We start from the raw sequence: 24,621 nt of genomic DNA on the forward strand, positions 1-24,621 counted from the left end.
GACAAGACATCAGCATGTTCAATGAGTTACAGCATCTATAAAAATCATCCTGAGGGACGCCTCTTTGTGTCTTCTATTCCAGTTAAAACCAATTCTTTGTGTTTAGCTACTTTTCAGTATTTTTGAGAAATAGTTTTAGATTTTTTTTTTGTTTTCTTCTCCTTTGCAGTTGTTGTTGTTGATTCCAGCTTTTATTACCTTCTCATCACTCCTTGTCAGCTCAGAGTTAACACTTGAAAATCACTTCATGTTCAGTAGTTCGCCATTGTGATGATTGACAACAAACCGTCAATGCTACTCATTTTTCTTTGAACTGTAGACTATGTTGTGTTAATAACCTGTGCACCAATACACACACATCAGAATTGGACCAAGAAAACTGGACAAAATTCTGTGGTCTCATAAGTGGCATTTTCCTTTAGATTGCATGCATGATCGTGGTATAATCATTACTTTCCAGAGAACACATGGCACCAGCATGTACTATAGGATGAAGGCAAGGCCGGCGTGGGAGTGTGATGCTCTGGGCAATGTTCAGCCACCTACCTAAGCATTGTTGCAGATCCTTTACACCCTTTCTTGGAAATAATACATGGCTGAGACCTCTTTCAGCCGGATAATGTGCCCTCCCACAAAGCAAAAATAGTCCAGAAACAATTTGAGAATATAAATAACACAAAAGACTAAAAGCATCTGCTGCTAACATCTTGTCCCCAGATACCTCAGTAAACCTTCAAAGGTTTGATGGAACCAATGTCTCAATGGTTTATTGCTGTTTTGTATGAAAAAGAGGACAAAATATTATTAGGCAATCGGCCATTATGCCACACCAAGGATCTTTGAGTAGTAATCATTCCTATGGAGGCAGGCAGACAATGTTCATTCATGAAATTAAATCTTAGCATGACGTAACATTTGCATGGCATGGTTCTACATTGACTGCGCAAATAGCAAAGCAGACCATTGTGTGGTTAGACAACACAATTGAGAAGTCAAACAAATGTCTGTAAACATTCAAGGGATATCTTCACCAAAACTTTTATAAAAGAGCTGCAGTATGGGCAACAACTTCAGAAAGTGAAAGTCACGAAAAGGTTTGCAGAGTTTGATAAATGGACTTAATCTGGCTCAATCTCTAAAGGACATTTGTGCAAAGAGACAAATGAAGTTAGTGATGGGAGTGAGGTAATACATAAACCGTGGGTGAAACCTGGATCTTCACAACATGGTTTATTATTATATTTCAAAGGAAAGCAATGATATCTGCATTAACATCAAGACAACTAAGACCAAAAGAGATTCTGTTTTTATTGTTTAGTAGGCAGGAGAGAAAAGGAGGATATATCCCTGTAAATCTATTCCCGTGAGTCAGAAAAAATCTAAAGCAGGCTTAACGTAAAGAAAAGTTAAATAATTTTTAGTTTAAAAAGGGTAATGCAGGCGTTGTTCTCAAATAATAAATTTGTCTTTATTGGCGCACTGAATAAAACCGAAGTAATGGTGGAAGACAGGACAGGATATTAAAATGATAAAACAATGGGAGTTGCATCCAATTTTAGTCAGAGGACTGCCAAAGATTTTAAATGATCCAATTGTCCGGATAAAACACACCACGAAAACTTGATCTGAGAGGACCCATGGGACTACTTCTAACATAACTTCTCCAATTGAAGAAGGAATAGGTTTGGCTTTCCTGTAGGATTTATGTGTCTGTCATGGTCAGCCTTCATATATAATAACAGGATAAAGTTCACTCCCAGTGGAATCTTTCATTTGAGTCTTTCAGTCCAAAGCCCAATTACTTTAAGACACAAATCTCAAATCATGTCAACACAAAGTCACATTTCTAAGTGAAACTTGAAGCTCAAAGCATATTGTAGTCAGGTCTCCACGTTGTGTTTATATTTGTAAAACTACTGTAGGCCAAACAGGTAGAGATTTTTTTATTTTTTTGTCTGGGAAGGCTCATTTCACAGTACAGTGGAGAGATTATTGTGTTGCCTCTTTGGTAATACTAATAGGATTTCTCCAATATCAAGGATTTGCTGCATTTAATGCGAAATGTTGGAAGCTTGAACTCAAGGGTGAATAAGGATTTTTCTGTGATGCTGCAGTAAAAAAAAGCATGTTTGACCTAAACATTAAACATTAAATATATCTGCTTGGTTAGCGTCATTCTAATTGAGTTAATGTAATTCTTAGTGTCTGACCTAACATGGAGGATACCAGCTCTCTCTTTACATAATTAATAAGTAATGAGCAATTGTGTGCATTCCAAAGTCAAAGATCCCATAAGATCCAGTTATTCATTGCTCTCCCCAGTTTCCAATTAGTGCCACCCAAATCCCAGTTTTCGAATGTGATTTCATCTCTGCAACAAATTACAATTTATAATTCTGGCATTTACATTTATGAAACACAGTTAATCAGTGGGTATAACAATTAACAATCATTATTGGAATAAAATGAGTAAACAGAAACTCCTCAAGCGTAACAAGACAGTGGTTGGATAATTAAAGGTGCCATGAGGAAGTGTCATGCTCACTGGAACTGAAATAGATTCCTTATATCTGTGACTGATGTATCAATTAAACAAAAAAACAGCAACTACTGGAAGTTCCAAAGGCAGAAATCAGTATTTTGTTAAGTAGTTTTATTTTGAAAGCATTTGTTTCTGTGCCTTATGTAGCCATAAATCTCGGTCCAGTTGTTTGGACATATATTAAATTTCTTATCCAACGTATATCACCTCAAACCAGTTAATATCAATATTAAACAGTCAGAATACCGAAATCAAGATATTTAGATTTTTGTTAAGTTGAATGTGCCACAATTTGTTGAAATTTTGTTTAGTTGCCTAATTTTGATCTACTTGGAGATTGTGTTTTAGTGATTTGTTACATTTGTATTTCTGGGTATATCTGTGAAATGTTATGTTTATTTTTGTGTTTCTGGTTCACCCTGTTCACAGACTGGCGACCTGTCCAGGGTGACCCTGCCTCTTGGCCTGAACGTTAGCTGGAGATAGGCACCATCAGCCCGCCTGACCCCACTGGGGGACAAGGGTATTAGAAAATGGATGGATGGATGGATGGATGGATGGATGGATGGATGGATGGATGGATGGATGGATGGATGGATCACCCTGTATTTTCCCTCAATATGTTAGTTTCCTATTGTGCCACAAGTATATCCGCTTTCTTACTTACCTGTGCTTATTGTCCATCCGATGTCACAGGAGCCTATAGCCATTCTGAATTCAGCTTATAATGGTAGTCCAGCACTGGCAACTGGGCAATTGAGAAGGAGACTTACTCACTTACAATAGCTTTAGATAGGCTGGCAACCAGCATGCCAAGGTTTAGTTGCCTAATACACTTAAACACTTACTACCCATACTTTCTTCTTTAAAGGAAACTTTAGTCTCTTTTGACATACAATATCTTTTAAGTGTCTTGCTCTACATGCATTGACATGTTTTTGTGGTGAGGTAAGGCCTTTCAATCCAGGGCATTCTGTTTTTCAATATTATCAGAGTAGGATGCAATAATGTCAGAATCTTTTGAAAATACAAAAAAAAAGAAGAATTCTTAGAAAATACAAGCTGGTTATTAACAAGTGTCCTGTATTCATACAGAATCTTGGACTGGACAAGAAGAACTTGTCTTTTTTTTATGTTGTACTCAATGGTTCTCAGTTCATCTGTTTCGAAAAGACCAGCCGGTATTATTGTCGACAAGATTTATATTTGAACACTTTCATGAAAGTTTCCTACTCATTTTGCAGCAAATATGTAAGTCTACCATGTAAAAGAAATGTATTTAAATATAATTAAATAATAAACACAGTCTTAAAATGTACTCATGTTTTATTATGTACTAAAGAAAATCTGCTGCTCCTTACTCTAATGTAACTAGGATATAACCACAGTTGAAACATTTATTGAACTAAAACTAAATTTGTTTTAAATAGAGCTAAACAAAGATTGTTTAATAGTATAAATGTGTGATTGGAATTGATTTAGATTTATATTTCTTTTGATTGGTGTATAAAACAAGAAGCAAATCTGTCCTGAAGAGCAAATCTCATGTGAAGCAGTTGTTTCCTCACAGTTGCACAGACACTTTCTGTACCCATGCAAATTTATACATACAAAAAAGACACTGAGGATAATGTTCATAATAAAAAATACCAAATACAAAGACCTTAAGATTAATTAAAATTTCCCTGGGGAACATACATGCTGAATAAAAATGCTGCAACCCTTGTTACGGAGTCAGCAACAAACGTGTTTGAGTTCAGGCCCGCAGGGTTAATAAGAGAAAGGTCGGTTTTCCAGACCCTGAGGCGCGGCGAGCTGCTGCAAACCCTGCCGCCTGAACAGAGCAGGTATGTGAGGCTCTGACCTCCAGTGCCTGAGGAAATGCTGGCATCTGTCCATGGTTGCTGCAGAGCAATCAGAGTGTCTGGTTAGCTTTCTTTCTCATACAGCCACTGCATCCCTATTGCCGTCCACCCACTAGTCAACCAAAGCCTCAGCGAGCATAGTAAAGCTGTAGCCATAGCAACAGAAGGCCTGCCAAAGTCCTTGGGGATCATTTCTTGATAGAATTCCCCTGTGTCTTCATTTAGCGAAAGGTTGCTCCCTCTGCTGAGTAACTGTTTATCTTTGCAGACATGTAAGCTGCGGTGGCCGTTGGCCGCCTTTATCATCCTCCCATCTGTTAGGTCCTACCACTCCACTCGTTCTGGATGCTGAAACTAATCCCCAAAACTTGTGATAGGAATTTAAAGCTGCCAACTCTGAGTTCCATCCAAAAAGCCCCAGGACAGTAAACAGGGAAAAGGGGGAGGAGTGAAACATCTTTTTGGATAACAATCAGGTTGGTGGCAAAGCATCATTTCAGCTTTATTTTAGTTCCAGTGTGTTCCTTACTCGCTACAAGGTCATCTTCTCATTACTGAAATTACAAATCAGGCTCCGAAGGTGTTTCTGACTTAACCCTCTGCAATCATTGCACGTCCCTCACAAACCGCCAGTCAGAGGGAAGATGTACAGGATGGGTTTGGTTCCAGTAACAGATGGTGGAAAGAAAATGACATTAGGAGAGAGTGGAAGGATGAATGGGTAACATCAGCTCCGCCAGAATAAATTGGAAGTATCAAAACGACACGATTCCTTTTAGAGGCAGAACAAGCAAGAGTAGGATCTTTGATCTCCGCTGTGCACCTTTGATATGTCTATAGTAGGCCAGTGAAAAAGACACGAACTCTGAATACTGAAAGATTCTTTGAAATTAATATTTTATAAACAGATTGGTTAAAACATGTTTCCTTTTTTACAGATTTATTCTGGGGTTTATTTGTCACCCTCACATGTTTCAGATCATTAATTATTTTTTTGTAGCATTCAAAACCTATCAAAGGCAATAAAAAAATGCAGTTTTTAGATGTTTTTTGTGTTTATTACAAGAAAAAAGCAATCCCAGCTAATCTAGCTTAATATGAAAAAGTAACACCCCCCCCTCCACACCCATTCCAGACCAGTGGCATTTACAATAACCATTTATCAATTTTGCTCCCATCAAAGCACAACACTTTTAAAGTTATGCCACAGCATCTCAATGAGATTCAATACTGAACTTTGTCTAGGCCACTCCGAAACTTTCATTTACTTTTTGAGCCATTCAGAGATGAACTTGCTGTGCATAAGAATACAGTACCGTCCTGATGCAAAACCAACTTGCTCTTGAGCCAAAGACAACAAAGAGGCTGTCAGACATTTTCCCTCAGGATTTTCTGTCAAAAAGCAAAATTCGTGATTTCATTAATTGTGGCATATGATACAGACCCATAGCTGGCAAAACGTTATGGGTTAGACACAAACATCACCACCTCACCACTGTCATCATGAGCTCCTTTGTCTGAAGCTGTGTGCTAGTTTTAAAAAAGATACCATATCAAGAAGTTTGAATTTTCTTTTGTTGGTCCACAGAATGAATTACTGTATAAGGCTCTGTATAAAAGTCTTGTGGATCATCGAGATCAAGATGCTTTATGAAGATTTTTGTTCTTTTTTTGGTTAGAAGTGTTTTTTCTTACAGCTACAGTATCCTATGGGTCTAATTTTGCCAAGACTCTTTCTTATTGTTAAAATATGAGCAATGACCTTGACCGAGACAAGAGAAGCCTGCAGTTCTTCAAATGTGTTTCTGAGATCTTTTCTTACATCTTGGATGACCAGTCAATGCGCTCTTGGAGAAATTTGGGCCTGTCACTTTTGAAAAGGTTCATCACTGGTTCACATTTTCTCCAGTTGAGGATAATAACTCTCAAAGAACTATCTAAAACTGGAATTGAGAAGTCTGCTTCATTTAACATGTGTTAAAAGGTGGGATTTGACACAATGCAACAATCCTGATGTATATCCCCCTTCATAAGTAACTTTATAACCCTTTCAACACAGACAGACATCATTAACTTTGTTTCTTATCTGATTTTGAATTTTATTTGATCAGTGCATGACTTTATGCCTTTCTTCCTGTTGTCAGACATGTTCCATTTCACTGATTTCTTGATTCTAAAGAGCCATTATTTTGTCCCAGATATCCAGATTTTTTCTTTAAAAAGATTAAATTATTATTTGAAAAAATTACCATGGTTATATAGGTTTTATTTAATGGCACGTAACATGTGAGTGACTAGAAAACGAAACCGGATAAAATCGTTGAGGGTGCAAATACTTTTCCCAATGTAAATGATTCTTTTTGAAATACCAATTGTATTTAATGTAATGCATTTCTTGATGTGGAATAAGCTTATCTAACACAGTGATACAAGGTAGAAATTAATGATGCATGATGCAACTGTAAATAATCCATGCTCCCCTATAGCCCTGCACAAGCACAACATCCTAGAAGAATATAAATCTAAACTATTGACCATTTTGACTCGCCCTCTCCTTTTCACTGACTGTAGCACTCAGAAAGATATTGGCTCTCAACAATGTGTCCCTGCATAACAATCCCGGGCAGTTCAGCCATGCTTTTTGTCTGCATCTTTCTATTCCAGCCCATCTGCACCATTAACATCACAATCCGCGTCTCATCTTGAGTCAGCAATCATCGCGGATATGGGCATAAATATCTGGTTTTGCTCTCCCTCACACAATGATTTCCATTTTTTTTTTCTGCCCGAAACACACACTCACTCTTTTTCAGTAGCCTTGCTTTCGCGGCCACCCACGCAGGCATCTGTAAAAGAGCATGTGTGGTTCGCAGCATTTGTGCGGTCCACACAGGCAGAAACTGTCAGATTCCGAGCCCTTAATGTGTTACATCCTCTGTGTGCTGCTGGTTCCTCATAATTGCGGGTTTTGCTGCCAGATACCTGAGGCAAATATTTTCCAACATCCTTGACTCTGTTTTTATTTTACTTCAGTTTGTTTTATGTGGAAAAACTTTACGGGGCAGATCGGTTGCGAGTGAGAACGTCTCACCTGCTTGATTTTATTTCTGTTTTCTTCCCGTTAAACAGGTGAATGATTGCGACACAGAGAGCAGCCTTTGCAGCGCGACCCCGTCCCATGTTGCTCCCTCCTCTCAGGGAATGGCCAAGGTCCAGGATGGACACACGAACACATGTGAAAGGTGGAGATTGTTTGCGAGCAGCTTATCAATAAATCAGCATGGGATTGTTTTATTCCTGCTCAGTGGTCAGGTGGTAGTGTTTTTTAAATAGCGATGCTTCCTGAAACTGCTCACATTTTCACAATTTACAACCATAAGATTCATCTGTCATGAAATTTAAAGTGGGTTTAGGTTCCAACAGATTTGGTGCGACACCTATTAGTCAGACTACACAAGAAGTGAAGGACAAAAATATCGGTGCTGAAGAAAAAGCATCTGGAACAGTGCACAGACAGCATGTGGCAAACATGTGGTTGAAACTAGTATGAAATGTTTTGGCCCACATGAAAAGTCATATATTGCGTTTTGCAAACCACATCACACTGAATACACGATGGAACGAGGCGGTCAGCAGCATCATGTTGTGTTGATTTTTTTTTCTTCTTTAGCCAGAAAATTGTTGTGAAACTTGTTAGAGATAAGTACAGACCAATCCAGTAACAAAAGTTGCTGGAGGCTGCTTAAGACTTTAAACTGGGTTAGAGGTTCACCATTCAGCAACATAACTACCCTAAACATGTAGCCAGAGCTACAATGGAATAATTTAGATCAAAGCATATGAATGCAGATGTGGCACAGTCAAAGTCCAGACCTAAAACCCATCAAGTGTCTGTGAAAATATATGTTCGCAGACACCCTCCATACAGTCTGACTGAGCTGAGCCAGAAGTCTTTAGGTGTACAAAGCTGGTGTTGACATTATCCAAAAGACTGGCAGCTGTATTTGTAGTAAAAGATTATTCGCAAGGTCTTGACTCAGGAATGCTGAAAGACACACCTTTTAATGTGCACATAATATCCCAACAAAATACATCCCAGTTTGGAATTGCAAAGTGACACCATGTGTTCAATATTTATCAAAAATGAGCCTGAATTTGCAACTTCTGAATTTCTGAATTTGCATTTACTTCACAGCACTGACATGTTAGAGGAGAGCCACGATGGTATGGACAGTGGCACCCTGAGTCCTCCTTCAGCTCGACAGGTTACCATCAAGCGCCACCCTACTCAAGGCTTCGGCTTCATAGCAGGCAGCCAGAGGCCTGTCATCGTTCGCTCCGTCTCTGCCGGTTAGTCAGCATGTATGTTTGGAAAAAATGGATTTCATCTGACGAGACTATAATTTTTACTGTATGTCCTTTGTCAATAGACGGCCCCTCCTTTGGAAAACTTCTCCCTGGAGACCAGATCTTGGCCATAAACGAAGAGACGGTGAGCGACGCGCCACGAGAGAGAGTCATAGACCTTGTAAGGTAACATCCTTTACTGTCCCAGGAGGGAGGGCGGGAGGAGGAAGAGGGTCTTAAAGTCAGGGGACCAGCAACAATGGCAAATGGGAACAAAACTCTAAAGACTTGGGTAAAGAGGATGGACTCAAAAGAAGAAACAGTTTCTTACAGCATCAACAACAAACCTGAGGATGACTCAGTCCTTTTGCAGCCAAGGAGCAGCAATAAAGCAGCAGATAAAAACTGTTCTTTCAATGCTGCACTCCGTGTGGCATTATCTAACCCCCTCTACTTTCGGCTGTCTCTCAACAGACGCTGCAAAGACACCATAGTTCTCACTGTGCTGCAGCCCCATCAGGTAATACAATGGGGCGCTCTCCCTTTCATCCTGTCCTCCCTAAAGATCCCTCCTTGTCCTCGTCAGACGCAGCACTATTCCCTTTCCATTTGAATCGTACGGCTAAACAAAGTACAGTGTTCTGTTCCAGTGGTGCAGAGTGAGGACGTACATTAGTATTCATGACCTTGCTCCGTACACTGGAGTAATTTCTTTTCCTGGTAACCCTGCACAACAACTCCAAGTGGGGACATAAACAGCCACATGAGACTTTAATAAACAAGAATTTTATGTGGATGCATCATTCCCTGCAGAAACAATAGACATGTACAATTCATCTTACTAAGAACCACCAGAAGATTTTATGTTGTTTGTTGCATAAAGATAAAAAACAAACATTAAAATAAAGCATCTTATCTTTTGGAGGCTAGAGTTATGATATGTCTGCATAAAATTCTAAAAGTTAGACAAATCTCAAATAAAGAGACTTTTTTGTGGATGAAGTTTGCATTTAAATCTTGCAGCTGCAACTTTACACCCAATTTATTGCCAGTTCATTAACGCATGTCGTTTTAGTGCAAGTCATGACTCACTTGTAAGTCGTACATCAATCAGCAATGCTTCACAGAGTAACCATCACTCTCCTTATGTTTTTAGTCACCTAAGTCTGCCTTCATAAGTGCAGCCAAAAAGGCCCGCCTGCGAACCAACCCTCCTAAAGTGCGCTTTTCAGAGCAAGTGTCGATCAGCGACCCGGACTCAGTAAGTTTTAGCTGCATTCAAATAATTGCTGTTGCCCTTTCATCCCCTTCTTTGCAAGCTTTTATTTTTTAGCAGGAAACATAAAAAAGAGCAAAACCATCTCTCTCTTCTATCTCTTCTTTATGTGAGTGCATCGAGCAGAGACGGGAAGTTTGGTCAACCTTTTTGACACTAAATAAATTGCTTTTTGTTTTTTGACAGATTTGGCTTCTCTCAAGTGCGACTTGTGACTCTTTTGTTAGTTGTTTGAAAACAACCAAAAAAAATCCTCCAGCTTTCCAGTTATGAAGGACATAATGACGATCCTAAGTGCTAAATATAAAGCAACTGGATGCTTCGCCTATCATCCAAAAGTCTTTGGTTCTGATAATGTGCTGGGAGCTCCTAGCTTATAAATGGTAGATGGAAGAATTACACTAATAGGGACAGTAAGGACAAGTGGGTTGCTGACCCAAACACACTTCCTGTGATATTTTTTTTGGGTAGCTGCCCAGACAAAAGTTGGAATGTAAGGCACTAAGCACCCTTTAGTAAGGAACTTTAAGCAAAAACATTTAGCTATCTAGTAAATGATTTAAAAATGTCTTCCCTCCAATAAAGCTGTCTTCTACAGCTTATTGGGGGGTAGAAAATGAATACATTCTCTTTTGTTATTTATGACCAATTCCTTTATGATGAAAAAAGTTGGTTGGCTAAAATCAGTTAATAAATAATTCAACTTCATTTACTCTAACATTGAACTTGGGTATAGGTGGAAAAGAACTGATGTCAAACACCGGAGCTAAAAAAAAAAAATCCAACTTCAGCAGACAAAGTATCTAACTTTCATACACTACGACTAAGTTTAATAAAGCAAATTAGGTTAGCAAAATATTCCAGTAACTTGAGTTATTTTGAACATTTATTCTAAGTTTTAAATTTACCTTACTAAAATGTGCAGGTACTTGCGGATTCCTCCTAATAAAACCAATATGTGAGTTGTTTTACTCACATGTTTCAGAATGTGAATGGTTGTGAAATCAACCAGCAAGGCAAGTCAAGGCTGCAGTTTAGGTGTTAGAAAGTAGGAAAGTTATTAGAAAGTTGTTATCATTTGCGCAGAGAAACAACGTCGTTCCTTACTAAACGCTCACACCTTCCAACCAAAGACGTTTACAGTAATGATTTATAAATAACATTAATGCTGTACAGTTCACAAAGATGTCAAGCATCATCAATTTAACAAAGGAGCAAACATGAAAGGATAAATTCTTTTTGGTCTTTTTTAGTTGAAACTGGTGGAAGAACAAAGACAGCAGTATTGCTCATCACACCCACAAAGTCACGATTCTTTAAATAAAGCAACAACCGACTCTTGTGGAGCCACTTCTATTTAGCTTTTTCATTACACCTGACTTTAACATCTGCTCTGTCCTGACAGGGCCATTGGTAATTAGCATGGGAACCAAGCTATTAAGACAATTAAGAGTTTTTTTTTTTGAACAGATATGGATAATGGAGTTTGTAAAGGGAAGTAATGGAGCTGGTTTTAATGTTTTCACCAATGCACCATGGCTGTAACCAGAAAATCAGTTCACTCTGCACAGAACAACAGCCTTTTGAGAGCTTTTGGTTCGAGACATGCTCTTACATTACAACTATTCTTTGATGATCAAGAGCTGCCCAAGTGTCTCCTATATCTCACATTTAGGATAAAAGAAAGTCATAGAAAATAAGAAGTAGACGAAATGTTAAGAGAAATTCTGCGATCTTTGCAAAAACTTGCTAAGGCTTTCATGCTGGGTGTAAGACTCTCTCTTGCATGTCATGAAAAATCTCTGCTTATGTCTTATTATTTTTGGTTTCCTTTTTTTTCTGATCACAAATCTAACTACATTTTGAGAACAGAGTCATTTTTTTTGTAATTCTTTTGCATAAGGTAAAATAAGTTGACATTAAGAGGAGAGTTCCTTTTTCATCTTATCCAAGTTAAGAAAAACTGCACTGCATATCAGATCTTATCTCTGTCAGAGTGCTCCGAGTAAAGGCAGCAAGGTTGAATTTAGCCCCTCATTTATGACTCTCCTACATCCAATTTTCTTTACATGGCATAAATATTAGATGTGTAAGCCGGAGAAAATGAATAATCCCTTCTTTGATCATAATACAATGCATGGATAGCTGTCTTAAGGCACAGCTTTGCTCCTTCTCAGTCAGATAAGTTAAAAGATCTCTTCCTTTTTTATTTGAGGCATCTTATCTCCTCTGCTTTCCATTGATTCCCACCGTCTGATGCCGACCAACCATTACATTTGATTATGTTCATTCCCGATCACCTTTTAACTTATTACCACAGTCTTTAATCTAAACAACCCATTTTTCTTCTTCGATCTTTCTTTCAGACAATGCTTAAGGACGACTCCTTGCTGCTCATACCAAATGTGTTGAAGGTGTTCTTGGAGAATGGACAGATTAAATCTTTTACGTTTGACAGCCGCACTACTGTCAGGGTATGTATGAAGGCTGCCGAATTGCTGTGACAAAGAATTTCAGGTAATAGTTTTATAATAGCAAAAATTGAACTGACATTATATGTATACAGTGACGTATTTCAGAAAAAAGAGGCTCTTCAATTTCATTTAGTTCACTTTTTTGTAAGAATAAACTGCTGCACACCAAAGATGACTAAATGCAATAATAATGTTTCAGACAAGCAGTTTGTGAATTAGTGCTGAGTAAAGAATTATTTTTAATGTTTTTTAGGGAGTCAATACTGCATTTGACAATCTATAGTGTAAAAGGTGATATATATTGACCTCTCAGACTTGATCTGGATTATTCTACATTGAACAATTGTTTGAATCACATTTTTAATTATATGAAAACACAAAAAGCAGTTTTTTTTTAAAAAAAAAGCTTTCTTGGTTTTAGGTGCCACTTAGACAGAAACAGGCTTGAGAGGGGATCTGTCCAGATTAGACAAAAATCAGATTAGACAAAAATCATTCGTACCCCTGGGGGATAGATGTAAAGCAATTTTTACCAACATGCTCTTTTCTTTCCAACTTGCATTTTGTCAAAGTTTGGACATAAATCTGATGGAGCATCTGTGTAAGGAGATGAAGATTAAGGAGGGTAGCAAAAATATGAATGAAAGCATAAGAGAAGCTGTACACCAAGGTTTCATTTACAGCCTCCAGCGACATCACTCATTTTGACAAAAAATATTGATTACTGTGGTTTTACCAAGCAGCCTAATATCATTATTTATTTATTTATACTTTTATATTATAAATGAATTTGTATAGATATAGAGTACTGTGAAATATAATTCATCAGCGTCTGTCTTGCATTTTCTATGCAAGGTGTCATTAAATACAATATTGGGAATTTTTCTCATTCTTGAGTCCTGTCAATTACAAATCGTTTTTTGTTTTAAAAAAAAAGCCAATTACAACAACTTTCTTCATCCTATCATTTTCTATAACATAAAATACAAATATTAACATTAAGGTTGGGAATTGGGACATTATCTTTGTAAGCCAGAGGACACATTTATTTCTGTTTCAGGCTCTAACATGAACTTGACATCTTGTATTAGACTTATTAAATGCGCTCTATTAGATTTCACATATCCCTTGCCATGCTCATGAAGCGTGGGGGAGACACAAAGGGGCACTTTTAAGGAAAGATGGATGATGCGCTCTCCTGTCAGTCTAATTAAATGGAACTTCAGCATAGTAAAAAAACTCAGATCAATATTGCACTGCCACAGACTGAATCAGTGGCACTGCAGGAAAACTACTGTAGTTGTCTGACCATCTTCAGGTCTCGACAACTTGTGAGACTTTCACTTGATTGTCTGGGGGTTTTTTTTACCATCATTTAAAACAAAACCAAGCTTGTCAATTGCTTTAAAAATCCTTGCATTTCAAAGGAACCCTGTTCTAATGCAGCCTTTCTTTTGCTCTTAATGAGGCTCTGTATTGACGTTCACAGGCAGATTACAGTGACAAAACACAATTATAAAATCCTTTTCACAGTCAATTTGACTTAAATATGGTGAGCACACAGAAGTTCAAAAACTCTATCTTCAGGCAAAGCCCACTTCCAGATATGATAAGCACAGAGTTTTCTATTAGATACCTGAGGCAATTCCTCCCCAGACATGATAAGCAACGAGTTTTCTATTAGATAGGGCTCTCTGAGAAAATCTCTGCATCATTCACAGATACTGATCTGCAAAAAAGAGCAACATTTTTGCTTTGAACATTATTTCCTTGAAATACATCTGCTCACAATGCAGAATAATGAAATTTCATAAAAGCTTTCTATTGCTCAAAGCAAAAATGCATGACAGAATAAAGAGATAAGACAGTAAACGCTCCTTGAAGGGGTATCAGTTTGACAAACTGCATCTGAAATTGCAGTGAACGTGGAAGGATTTCAGGTGAAAATGGTTCCCATGGATCAATTCATTTCTGTTGTGGTGTAAATGTGATTTCCTCTTGAAAATGCATTCTGCTTCCATCTGTTTCCTTCCAGGATGTGATCTCCTCCCTGCAGGACCGCCTCTCATTGCGCTACATTGAGCACTTTGCTTTGGTGCTGGAGGCAGGTGGGCTGGACCAGAATCAGAGGTTGCATCTGCTGCAGGAGAATCAGCCACTGACACATGTAAGATTCCAGTAATCTGGACTGGCCAGATGTGTGCAAAAACAGTTTGAACCAAGCAGCTTGAAGGCATTGGCAAAAGCAACAGGAGACACTCAATCATAATTGCTGCACAAAATTCACAAGCCAAACGGGTCATACAGACAAGCACCCGGAGAAACTAATAATAAAATATGATAAAAGAAAAGTAACAAGAATAACTATAGTCTGTCTTTCTTTTCTATGTAATCAAAGAAAATATAAAACACCATCCTCACTGTGAAGCATTGTGGTGGCAGGTTTATGGTAAATGTAGGATGCTTTGTCAAGTCCAAGGACTCCCAACTACTTTACACTGCAGTCAGTCATTCACCCATTCATACAGTGATGGTGGAAAACTATTCTGTAGCCGCAGCTGCCCTGGGCTGAGGCTGCTATTCATTTAGTGTCACCAGGCTTTCTAACCACCAACAACCAGTCAGTCATTGCTGCAAAGACCACAATGACTGAGGCAGACAGAGCAGAGAATTGGATCAGCAACCCACTGGTTACAAGACAAAGCCCTATTCCCTGAGCCACCGTCACCCATTGTCCACCATCTCTGGGATGGGTATCTTAGCCAGTCACAAGAAGACTGGACAGAGTTTAAAGGAAGACAAATTGATCTAAATACAAGATAATACTGGAAGAAAACTTGTTAGGGTACAGCAAATGTGTTTTACAAAGTATTGACATATGGAGGAATTTAAGATTTTTATTTGTAAAAAGAAATTTACAAGAAGGCCTTTTCTACCCCTTCACAAATATGAACTCCTTTGTGTCGGTGTATCATAATCCCAGTCATATACGCATTTCGTTGTTTAATTCAAGACTTTACTTTCCTGTACAGCTGAGTGATTTGTTGGAAACCTAGCACAAAAATACCTCACTGTGACCCTGCAAAGATAAACACTGCATTCAGAAATCAGGCCCACTTAGAAAAACATGATCCAGTGTTATGTGACTAAAGGTGTTGCTGTTATCTAGCTGACAAAGCCCTGTTTCCCCAGGTGGTGCACAGAACCTATTTCCAGGGGATGAAGTGTCTGTTCCGTGTGTGCTTCTTCCCCAAAGACCCTGCAGACCTGTTAAGAAGAGACCCTGCTGCATTTGAGTACCTCTATATACAGGTAAAATGCTGGATTATTGGGGGATTTAAGCAGCACAGTCTCACGGCACTGTTGGACTGCTGTCTCTTTGATGTGCAGTGGGTGCCACGTGGGAGTCAAAGCTTTTAAGTTTCTTTTTTTCCAAGTTTGCTATTGGATTGTGTATACCTTTGTTACATGATGTTGGAGACAGAGATAAAAAAGAGATCATTATAAGAATGTGCATGAGGCTTTAAAAGTGTAGGTTTTGTTGTGTGCTCTTTTTTAAATACTTTAAAGGCAATTAATTAAAGGGACAGTTCACATTTTATAAAATAGGTTTCTTTTAAGAGGTTGTAGCCAGACAATATTTCACCTGCAGTAGGTAACTCTGTTATTTTCTTTGCTCTGATTAAATAGTGAACATAAAGTTGTTTAAGATTTAGAAGTCTTTGCTATGAACTGTGACGACACCAGCCAAAGTAACAACCAAGAATGCCAATTAGTATGAATATTAAAAACCTTTAGGATGTAGTGGCACACAAGTTTTGTATCAAGGATATTCAGCAACTGTGTGCCAATATCCCTCACAGTCTTTTTATCAATAAGAAAATGCTGAGAGTTTTCTACCACCTGACTCTGTTCATAAACCCCAACAGACTGAGTTCAAAAAAATAGTTTTAGTTGTAAAGAGGAATCCAGAAGCTCTTTATAACATTTCAGTCCAAGTTTGAATGGGGAGGATTCTGATTTCTAAAGAGACCATTGAAGCATGCCATTATGTTCTCACAGAGTCGCAATGACGTTATCAAGGAGCGCTTCAGCATGGACTGGAAATCCGACGTCACGTTACGACTGGCTGCGCTCCACATTTACATCACTGTGTCCTCTGCAAGGCCTAATCAGAAGATCTCTCTCAAACATGTTGAGTAAGTCTTCAAAACAACTCCATTAATGCCTCTGTGGAGCATATCAATGCGCCCCATAGTAAAGTCTGCTCATTCACTGTCTAAATGAATAATAATTCATTCCAAGAAGTATTAAAAGTTCTAATTATTCAAGGACCATTTTCCCTAGGTAGTTATCCATCACAAAATCCATTGCTTTGTGAAATTACATCTCACTAAATTTGCCCATTTATTATTCCAAACCTTAACTTAGCAAGTAATTAGTTAGTGCTATCATATCCACAGTAGCAGATCAGATTCGCTGTGCTTGTAATAGACTTCAGATTACAAAATGAAACCAGGGATTGAGGAGAATGTTACTTACCCTCACTGTGCCTTCCTGTGGAATGAAAAAAAAATTTTATTTGTCCTTTCAGATGTACTGTCTGTCTTGTACAATATTTTCTCCTTCGCGTATGGAAAGCTACTGTGTTTTTGCTCTCTTGTCTTGGTCACAGGAAAGAGTGGGGATTAGAGCCTTTTCTTCCGTTCACTCTCCTTCCCACAGTGAAGGAGAAAAATGTGTGTAAATCCTTGTCTCAGCTGCTGAAGACATACCAACATCCACCACCATCAGGGAACAAGGTGACTCTGTTAGAAAAAAACTTTTTTGCATTGATTGTAACAATTCTGTTACTTAAAAATGAAAAATGCCAAGCTGACACACACTTGATTGCAATCAACATAATTTCTCAATACATTACTGATTCTTTGCAGGAAATAAAGCTTTTTGTTTACGTGGTTATGACTGCTAGATCGCAAGCCGTTTGGGCATGCTCTTCAGCCATGTACATATACCAGTTGCATAAGAGTCTATTTTCCAGAATAGTGTCTCAACAGCGCCCCCAAGAGCATTTAGGATTTATAGCAGGAATATTTTACTTTGACAGATCAGCTTTTTCTAATTATCACTATGCTGGCAGGTTCCTCCACTCCAGGGAAAGCTGCAGTACATGCGAATACTCAACGATCTTCCACCTTTTGGTGGAATACTCTTTCACACAGTGGGATTGGTAATATATGTTTGAATATTTGCATTCAAAAATAGAAACAAATTACTTCTTTGCTCAATAGGTCCTTATTTAAAATATTTTTAAGCTTTCAAATCTTTTATTCAGACCTGTATATAAAAATATATAAAAACTGTTAAGGAGGTATTCCAATGACAGAATATGTGACAACTTGTTATTTTATCTTTTGCACTCTGTTTTAGGACGAAAAGCAGTCTGCCACAACACTTCTAGTGGGGCCTCGACATGGAATCAGTCATGTTATTGATCTCAAAAACAATCTCACAACCGTTCTGGCTGAGTTCAGTAGGATTTCCAAGATCCAGCTTTATAGAGAGAGTCAAGGAGTAGCTCGTGTTGAAGTATCAATTCATGAGGCCAAGGTAATACAGAGTAACCTGTGAGCAGCTACACAAAATTTAATCATTTTAAATGTGTTTTCACATAGTAATAACACAAGAGCTTGCAAACAATTGCTCTAGAGCAGTGATTCTCAAATGTTTTACAGCAAGTACTGTACTAACATTTTTGAAAGAAAGGACTACAGCAGGACTTAATTGTTGTGTCCGAATAATAAAACTAACAAAACAGTCAATAAGGTGGAAGTGCATGAAGGATACAACAAGGTAACCTTTACTCCAAAAAGTTGAAGTTTGAAATAACAACAATAAGATATCTATGATATCTAGAAGTCAAAATTCCTAGTGAGGAAACAAAAGGTTCCTCAAACCTCTTTTAAAATAATGTCATTTAATCTATAATTTAGTGATGGCAGCAGGTAAAATTATGATTTTCTGATTGTTTTAGAATTTATTCTCATATAATTTTTTAAGGCATACTGGACGTTATATAATACATGTGTAAATATGTAGCTACAATTTTTAAAGTACAAGTGTAGAGAAACACAGAAAGCTAACTACAAGTAGCTTTTATAGTTAGTTGTATTCTTAGATTACAACTAGCTTTTACTGCTAGTTGGAGTTAGAAAATCACTTTGCAAATCATACTGGCTTATGATTGGTTGTGTTTAATATAATTTTCAGAATTTTTACATAGCACTTCTATGCGTATTATATTTCTAATGTACCAAAGTACTTGAACTACTCAGCAGTTTTAATGATTAACTATACAATAAGTAGTTACCAAACAAAATACTAAGGGCTGCTAAAGATTGCTTGCAGTTTGAGAACCATAGGTCTGGATCTTTGTAACTTTATTTGAACAACTTTATTTGAACAGAATACTGTAAAATAATCCATCTATATTTCTATCTCTTCTACAATCTTGCAGCCTCTGGTTTTACTCATGGAATGGCCTGATGCCAGTAACTTTGCGTGCCTCATTTCTGGCTACTATAAGCTATTTGTAGACCCCAAACGAAGCATCTACAACCGTAACTTTGGTCAGTCTCAGCTGACCAAGCCAGGTAAATATAATAATAGTTTTATGCAAGCAATATTTATCAAATACATATATATGGTAAGTATTTTAAGCAAAGATTGATCAAGCATGTAAATGTGTTGAAATTGTTAAAATAGACTTATAGGTCTGCATTAGATACTGTTTGTAATTATCTGCATTATGTGTCAAGTCTACATGGAGATTGATGAACACTGCTTTTTCACTGAATGAAGTCATTTTATCCAGCTGGTTTTCCCATCTCATGGCGCCCTCTGCTGTCTCTTCTTTCATCTTCATTCTAACTCATTGGACTGGAATGCCATTTTGCTTTCCCAAAATAGAGTAACATGAAATCTGCTTTTTGCTGTAATGGTAAACTTTTAGTGTTCAATCGTGAACAGATCTTCAGCCATCTTCTGCATCAGTTTGTAGTCTACATGTAAGAAGATTCTTACCATTTTATCATTGCATTACATCAGAATCTAACCCTCCAACCTCAGACAATTTTCAGCCCTTAACATTCATTTTTGAAGTAAATAACCCCCATCTGACCACCAGCTGTTGCCTTTGCTTATCCATCTGGATCTTCTCTATCCCAACTAGTTCTTCACACCTCAAACTCTCCACTGCTCTGACCATTCTATCCTTAGATTACAGAAGTTCCCACCATCCCCATCCGCGAGCTGGGGCAGCTGGATTGCAAAGTGGAGGGCGGCGAGGGGAGGAGAGGGAAAGTTCCCACAGAGAGTCAGGAAGTTCAAGACCCGTGGTTCCTGCAGAACCTCAACATCTAGGCTTGTGTCACATTCACCTTAGAGAGCAGCAACAATTCCAGGAGCTCCAAGTGCACCCAGAGACCGAGCTCGACATTAACGAGAACTTCATTTCTCATGAGCCACCTGGTCGACCTCGTACCAAATCAGATCCCACACAGGAGACTACAGAGGAAATAGTTGGGGTTTTAGAGAGCACAGCTGTAGAGAAGACAGGATTTCGAGTGAGGGCCCAAACAATGGGTCAGTCAAAGAAAACTTCACGGTACTTCTGTGATTCCTGCAAAGCCAGGCTAAAGGCCGAGGGTCATTCAACTGCAGCAAACAGCAGTGGGAGCTCGGGGAGACATTGCTCCAGTGCTTGTGCCTCTCGAGATGCCGGGGCAGTAGACCTTATGGCCCTCCCACCTCCTGGCAATGAAGAAGAGGAGGAGGCAGATGGTGGAGGTGAAAAGTTGCAACCACCACCGCCTGCCATTGCTGCCCCACCACCTGGCTTCAGGGATAACAGTTCTGATGAGGATGATCCGAAAAGAGCAAAGAAGGCCCGAACTAGCACTAATATTGAGATTGCTACAGGAAAGAAGGCACAAGCTAAAGAAGATGTGCCTGTGACACTGATTGATAATGTGGCCACAAGAACAGTTCGAGACCATGCCCAGGAGCTTGATGATGCTCTGGTGTCCACCTTACAGGCACTTGAGGCTTTGGCAGCCTCAGAAGACTACCCGCATCATCCTCAACAACCAACACAGACTGCAGGTCAACAGCCTCAGTCATACTACTGCTCACATTTCACTTACAGCATCATTTTCCTGATCAGACAGATACCAAATTAACAATGTATGGTATTACTGATGTACTGTTTCCTATATGCATAGAGCATTTGTAGTTATCTATGTTTTCTACTCCGAAATTATAGCTAAAACTCAAAATATTCCTGAGTATTTTTACTAAAATATAAGCTTTATATAAACAAAGAAGATATTAATCAAACATTGTATGTCACAATGAGACCAAAAGAAAGAAAACATGTTTAAGATCATTTATCAGGATTATTTTTTTATGAGTAGCAAAGCTACAATATTTCCAAATTAAACAAAACCTTTAATCTGCATGCAAAACTGCAATGCTTATCCTATAAAAAATCCTGCACAAGGCATATAAATTTACTGTAGAATAACTGGTTGAAGATAGTTACTTCAATCCTTTATGCCATTTGTGACCCACATCCATATACTTCTGTGCAGATATTTGTTCTTTGATTATACTAACTGTGTGCTTTGTTGGTGTCGTCCTCAGGGTTGATTGTCTTAGCTGCCATTACACCTGAGTCATCACTGGATTCAGGGCATGAGACCAACTCCTCTGAATTGACAGATGTTTCTGAGATGGTGTCAGCAATGAAGCAAAACCAGAACCAGGCATATCTTCTAGCTCACCATATCAACAAAGAGCGTATTCTCTGCCGTCGTGACTTCCCCATGGCAATCCCTGGCTGCACTGCAAAGACCATAGGGACTGGGGCTTTTACTGTGGGTCAGATTCGTGCTGGTTGCCCACCCAAGCAAGTAATCCTGAGTAAGACTGTTCCCTTTAAAGTAAACCCTGGCCAAGATTCAGCAATACTTAGGGTTGTGACAGAACAAGGTGGCACTCAAGACACTTCTCAGACTGAACAGAAAGTAGAATTAAAAGCAATATCAGAATCTGTCAAAGCAAACACAACTGAGCCTGATTCTAAGAAATCAGAAGAACCTAAAAAAGTTAATCTGTCATTGACAACTCAAGTCAATGCTGACCAGACTATATCAAACTCTTCAGAAATATCCCAATCTCAAAATCTGTCTGATGGTGTGAAGATTAAGACAGCAGCCCCTCTTGCTATAGAGCCGATACACAAAGCCTTACCTAAAATTTTGCCTGTGGACACAAGTGTTTCTGTCAAGATCTCCACTAATATGTGCCAAGAAGCCAAGACTGCCTCCAGTGAGACCATGAAGCCTTCAAGCTCTGCAGATCTTCTGCCAGTGGATGACCTTTTCTGCACATGCCCTGTGCAACAGGAACCCACATCTCAACTAAGGCTAAAAGACCCACAGGTCCAAAAGATGATAGTGTTTCAGTCATCCTCCCCCACAGATGATGAGCGTCTTCGAGCCAAAGGCCTCCAACTGGCAAATAATAAAGAAAATGCAACAAGAGTAGGTGCTGATCCTACTTTGGCAAAGGCAAGCCCTCAAATACAAAGTAAGTTATCCCCTCATTTGCCTGTAAAGGTAGAAAGGAAAGAAACATCTGAAAACAAGACTGAGGGTGCCCAGGTAAAATCCCACTCAGAAACACAGAATCAGAAATCCACTGTAAAATCCTTACCTATTTTAGATGATCTCACAACACCAAGTCCCAATGTGGAAAAAGTCTCCACTCTTCCAGCTAGAGACTCAAAGAAGCAAGGCAGTGACAAGAAGTCACAGCGCAATGCTCCTTTTTTGAGCTTTAGGAACCTTCTTTCAGCAACATTTCCTGCAAGAATGAGAAAAGAGACAGATGAACGAAGAGCACAGTTGCAAAAAGTTCGGCAATATGAGCTAGAGTTTTTAGAGGAATTGCTGAAGCCCAAGTCATCACAAGGGGAATTTATACCCCAAAGATCCTCTCCTGTGCCATCAGGCACTCCTTGCGCCTGCCAACTCCGTACCAGTCCTGTTCTTAAAGCTCCAGGGATATCCAGGGAGCAGCGACGCAGTTGTGACTGTAAACGAATGTGCAGGGGTATGCGACTACCTGACACACCAGTTGGCACAACCACAGAGACAAAAAATCGAGGCAGAGAGAGAAATATCTCAAAGACCCCTCCAGCTGTTTCCAAAACTCCTCATACCCAAAGTGCTACAAGGAGACCTCAAACTTTAGAGATCAAAACCACAAGAATACGATCTACCAGTCTTGAGTCAAGAGAGCCAAGGGGAGACCAGAGCTCTTGCTTGCCCACCTGTACTTCTCAAACCGACTGCATAGGAGCTCCACAATACAAAAAGCTTCAGAGACGATACAGCATTGGAGAGCTAGACAATAGTTCGAACACACCTGTGTATGCTGAGGTGAAAGCAAAACCCAAAAGTCTGGAGAAAGAAATGGAAAGAGTGAGGGCCACAGGATTAAGGCTTCCCACTCCTATAGAGCCAATTCACACTCAGTCTCATCAGGCAGACGGTAAAGGGAAAAGGGGTGTCTTTTTCATTCAAGGAGAGGAACTGCTACGTGATACTAAAGAAGGAACTGGGGAGGTTTTGCTTACATTGCCCAGTGAAGATAGTGATGACAAAGACAAATGCTGCTCATTTTGTTTCTGTTATAGGAAGTGTGAAGCCGCAGATGAAAGCAGTGAGAAAGATGAACTCTCATATTCCATACCTCTACAGGTCCTTCCAGGAATGGAGATGGACTCGCGCACATTTCCTGTTGTAAGCAAAACACTCCAGGTCTTAAATGCAGAGGACTGCAGTGGGGAAGAAGAGGAGGTAGAGGAAGAGGAAGAGGAACCACAGACACAAGACATCGACCTAAGAACCTGTGGCACACTGGAAGGGAGCCTTGCACGTGTACAGGCTCTGCAAGGGAAAAGTTTCAGTTTACCTGATGGTTTTCTAAATGCTCAGCTGGATGCTAATGAGTTGCTAGCTATCCTTCGACAGTGTGCTAACAGCCCACATGCTGACGGCGAAGCTCGTCTCCAGTCTTCACGGATTGCAGAGTACAAACAGGAACTGGCAGTGCGGTTCAAAGAGTTCAGGGCATCATGTCGACGAGTGGCAAGTGTGGAAAAAAGCCCAACACGAATGCTTGCTGTTGTTTCAGACAGCTTCCAGGTGTTATGTGAACTAACTCAGACCTTCATCAAACTGGTCAGAGGAGTCCGCTCAGACGCCCAAAGGCTACAGCTGTTGAGGAAAGTTGAGGAAGTCGCTATCAACTACACTTTACTTCTTCGTGCAGCGGAAGAGTCCATGGGACACTCAAGCAGTTTGCCAACAAAGACAATGAGCCCTCAGATTTGCTCCAATACCAATAACATGAGCTCACTTACACGACCCATCAAAACTCTGCCTGCACAGTAGGAATGAATCTGGCAGGAACATGGGTGGCTACTTTAGCCAAATTCATTATTTATTTAGCTTTTACAATTTTTACTAAATCTGCAATGAATCATTCGATTGCAATGCAACTCTTTCATCCCATGTTTACAGGCCCTGAGGTAGCCTTGTTTTGAAAACAGATATACACCAAACTAATGCACAATGGAGCAAGAACTCTACAGCAGGCTGGGTGATACAGGGCTAATCACCTCATATGAACATTCACAAGATGAAATATATATATATATATATATATATATATATATATATATATATATATATATATATATATATATATACATATATGTATAGTAAAATATTTTATATACATATTATGTATATTTTAGTTGTGTCTATACAGCAAATATAAAGTTGGTGAAGAAAATGAATTATACATTTATTTAAAATATACTAAAGTAATATAATTATAAAATTAACAATACATCAGAAGTACATGTATGCGTTGGACTAAAATAGTTCAGAGATCTTGTCAAGTAGCGACTTCTGTAAACTGAATAGTCCAAAGGGTTGGTTGGTTAGGTGGTGATGTGTTTGTGGAATTTGTTACCTGTTGTAA

The 24,621-nt window shown here is 38.9% G+C and overlaps 1 protein-coding gene across 5 annotated transcripts in view; it reads left to right on the forward strand.

The window, feature by feature from the left end:
- frmpd3 (FERM and PDZ domain containing 3) overlaps positions 1 to 24,274 on the forward strand; it is a 95,462-nt gene extending 71,188 nt beyond the window's left edge. For 3 of the 5 annotated variants that reach the window (XM_023328565.1, XM_005795355.2, XM_023328566.1), the window contains 15 exons: positions 7,537 to 7,649; positions 8,603 to 8,757; positions 8,838 to 8,940; positions 9,229 to 9,274; positions 9,911 to 10,015; positions 12,397 to 12,504; positions 14,540 to 14,671; positions 15,697 to 15,816; positions 16,567 to 16,703; positions 17,180 to 17,306; positions 17,645 to 17,734; positions 17,935 to 18,114; positions 19,022 to 19,157; positions 19,783 to 20,667; positions 21,208 to 24,274. In XM_023328565.1, the coding sequence (XP_023184333.1) occupies positions 7,537 to 7,649; positions 8,603 to 8,757; positions 8,838 to 8,940; positions 9,229 to 9,274; positions 9,911 to 10,015; positions 12,397 to 12,504; positions 14,540 to 14,671; positions 15,697 to 15,816; positions 16,567 to 16,703; positions 17,180 to 17,306; positions 17,645 to 17,734; positions 17,935 to 18,114; positions 19,022 to 19,157; positions 19,783 to 20,667; positions 21,208 to 24,026 (5,256 nt within the window). In that variant the 3' untranslated portion in view covers positions 24,027 to 24,274. Of the gene's footprint in view, positions 1 to 2,983; positions 3,066 to 7,536; positions 7,650 to 8,602; positions 8,758 to 8,837; positions 8,941 to 9,228; positions 9,275 to 9,910; positions 10,016 to 12,396; positions 12,505 to 14,539; positions 14,672 to 15,696; positions 15,817 to 16,566; positions 16,704 to 17,179; positions 17,307 to 17,644; positions 17,735 to 17,934; positions 18,115 to 19,021; positions 19,158 to 19,782; positions 20,668 to 21,207 lie in introns of those variants that run through there. The other 2 variants (XM_023328567.1, XM_023328568.1) reach the window with 2 other exon arrangements.
- Positions 24,275 to 24,621: the final 347 nt, after the last annotated feature.

Source organism: Xiphophorus maculatus, chromosome 23 (assembly GCF_002775205.1).
Source record: "Xiphophorus maculatus strain JP 163 A chromosome 23, X_maculatus-5.0-male, whole genome shotgun sequence".
Taxonomy (NCBI): Eukaryota; Metazoa; Chordata; class Actinopteri; order Cyprinodontiformes; family Poeciliidae; genus Xiphophorus; species Xiphophorus maculatus.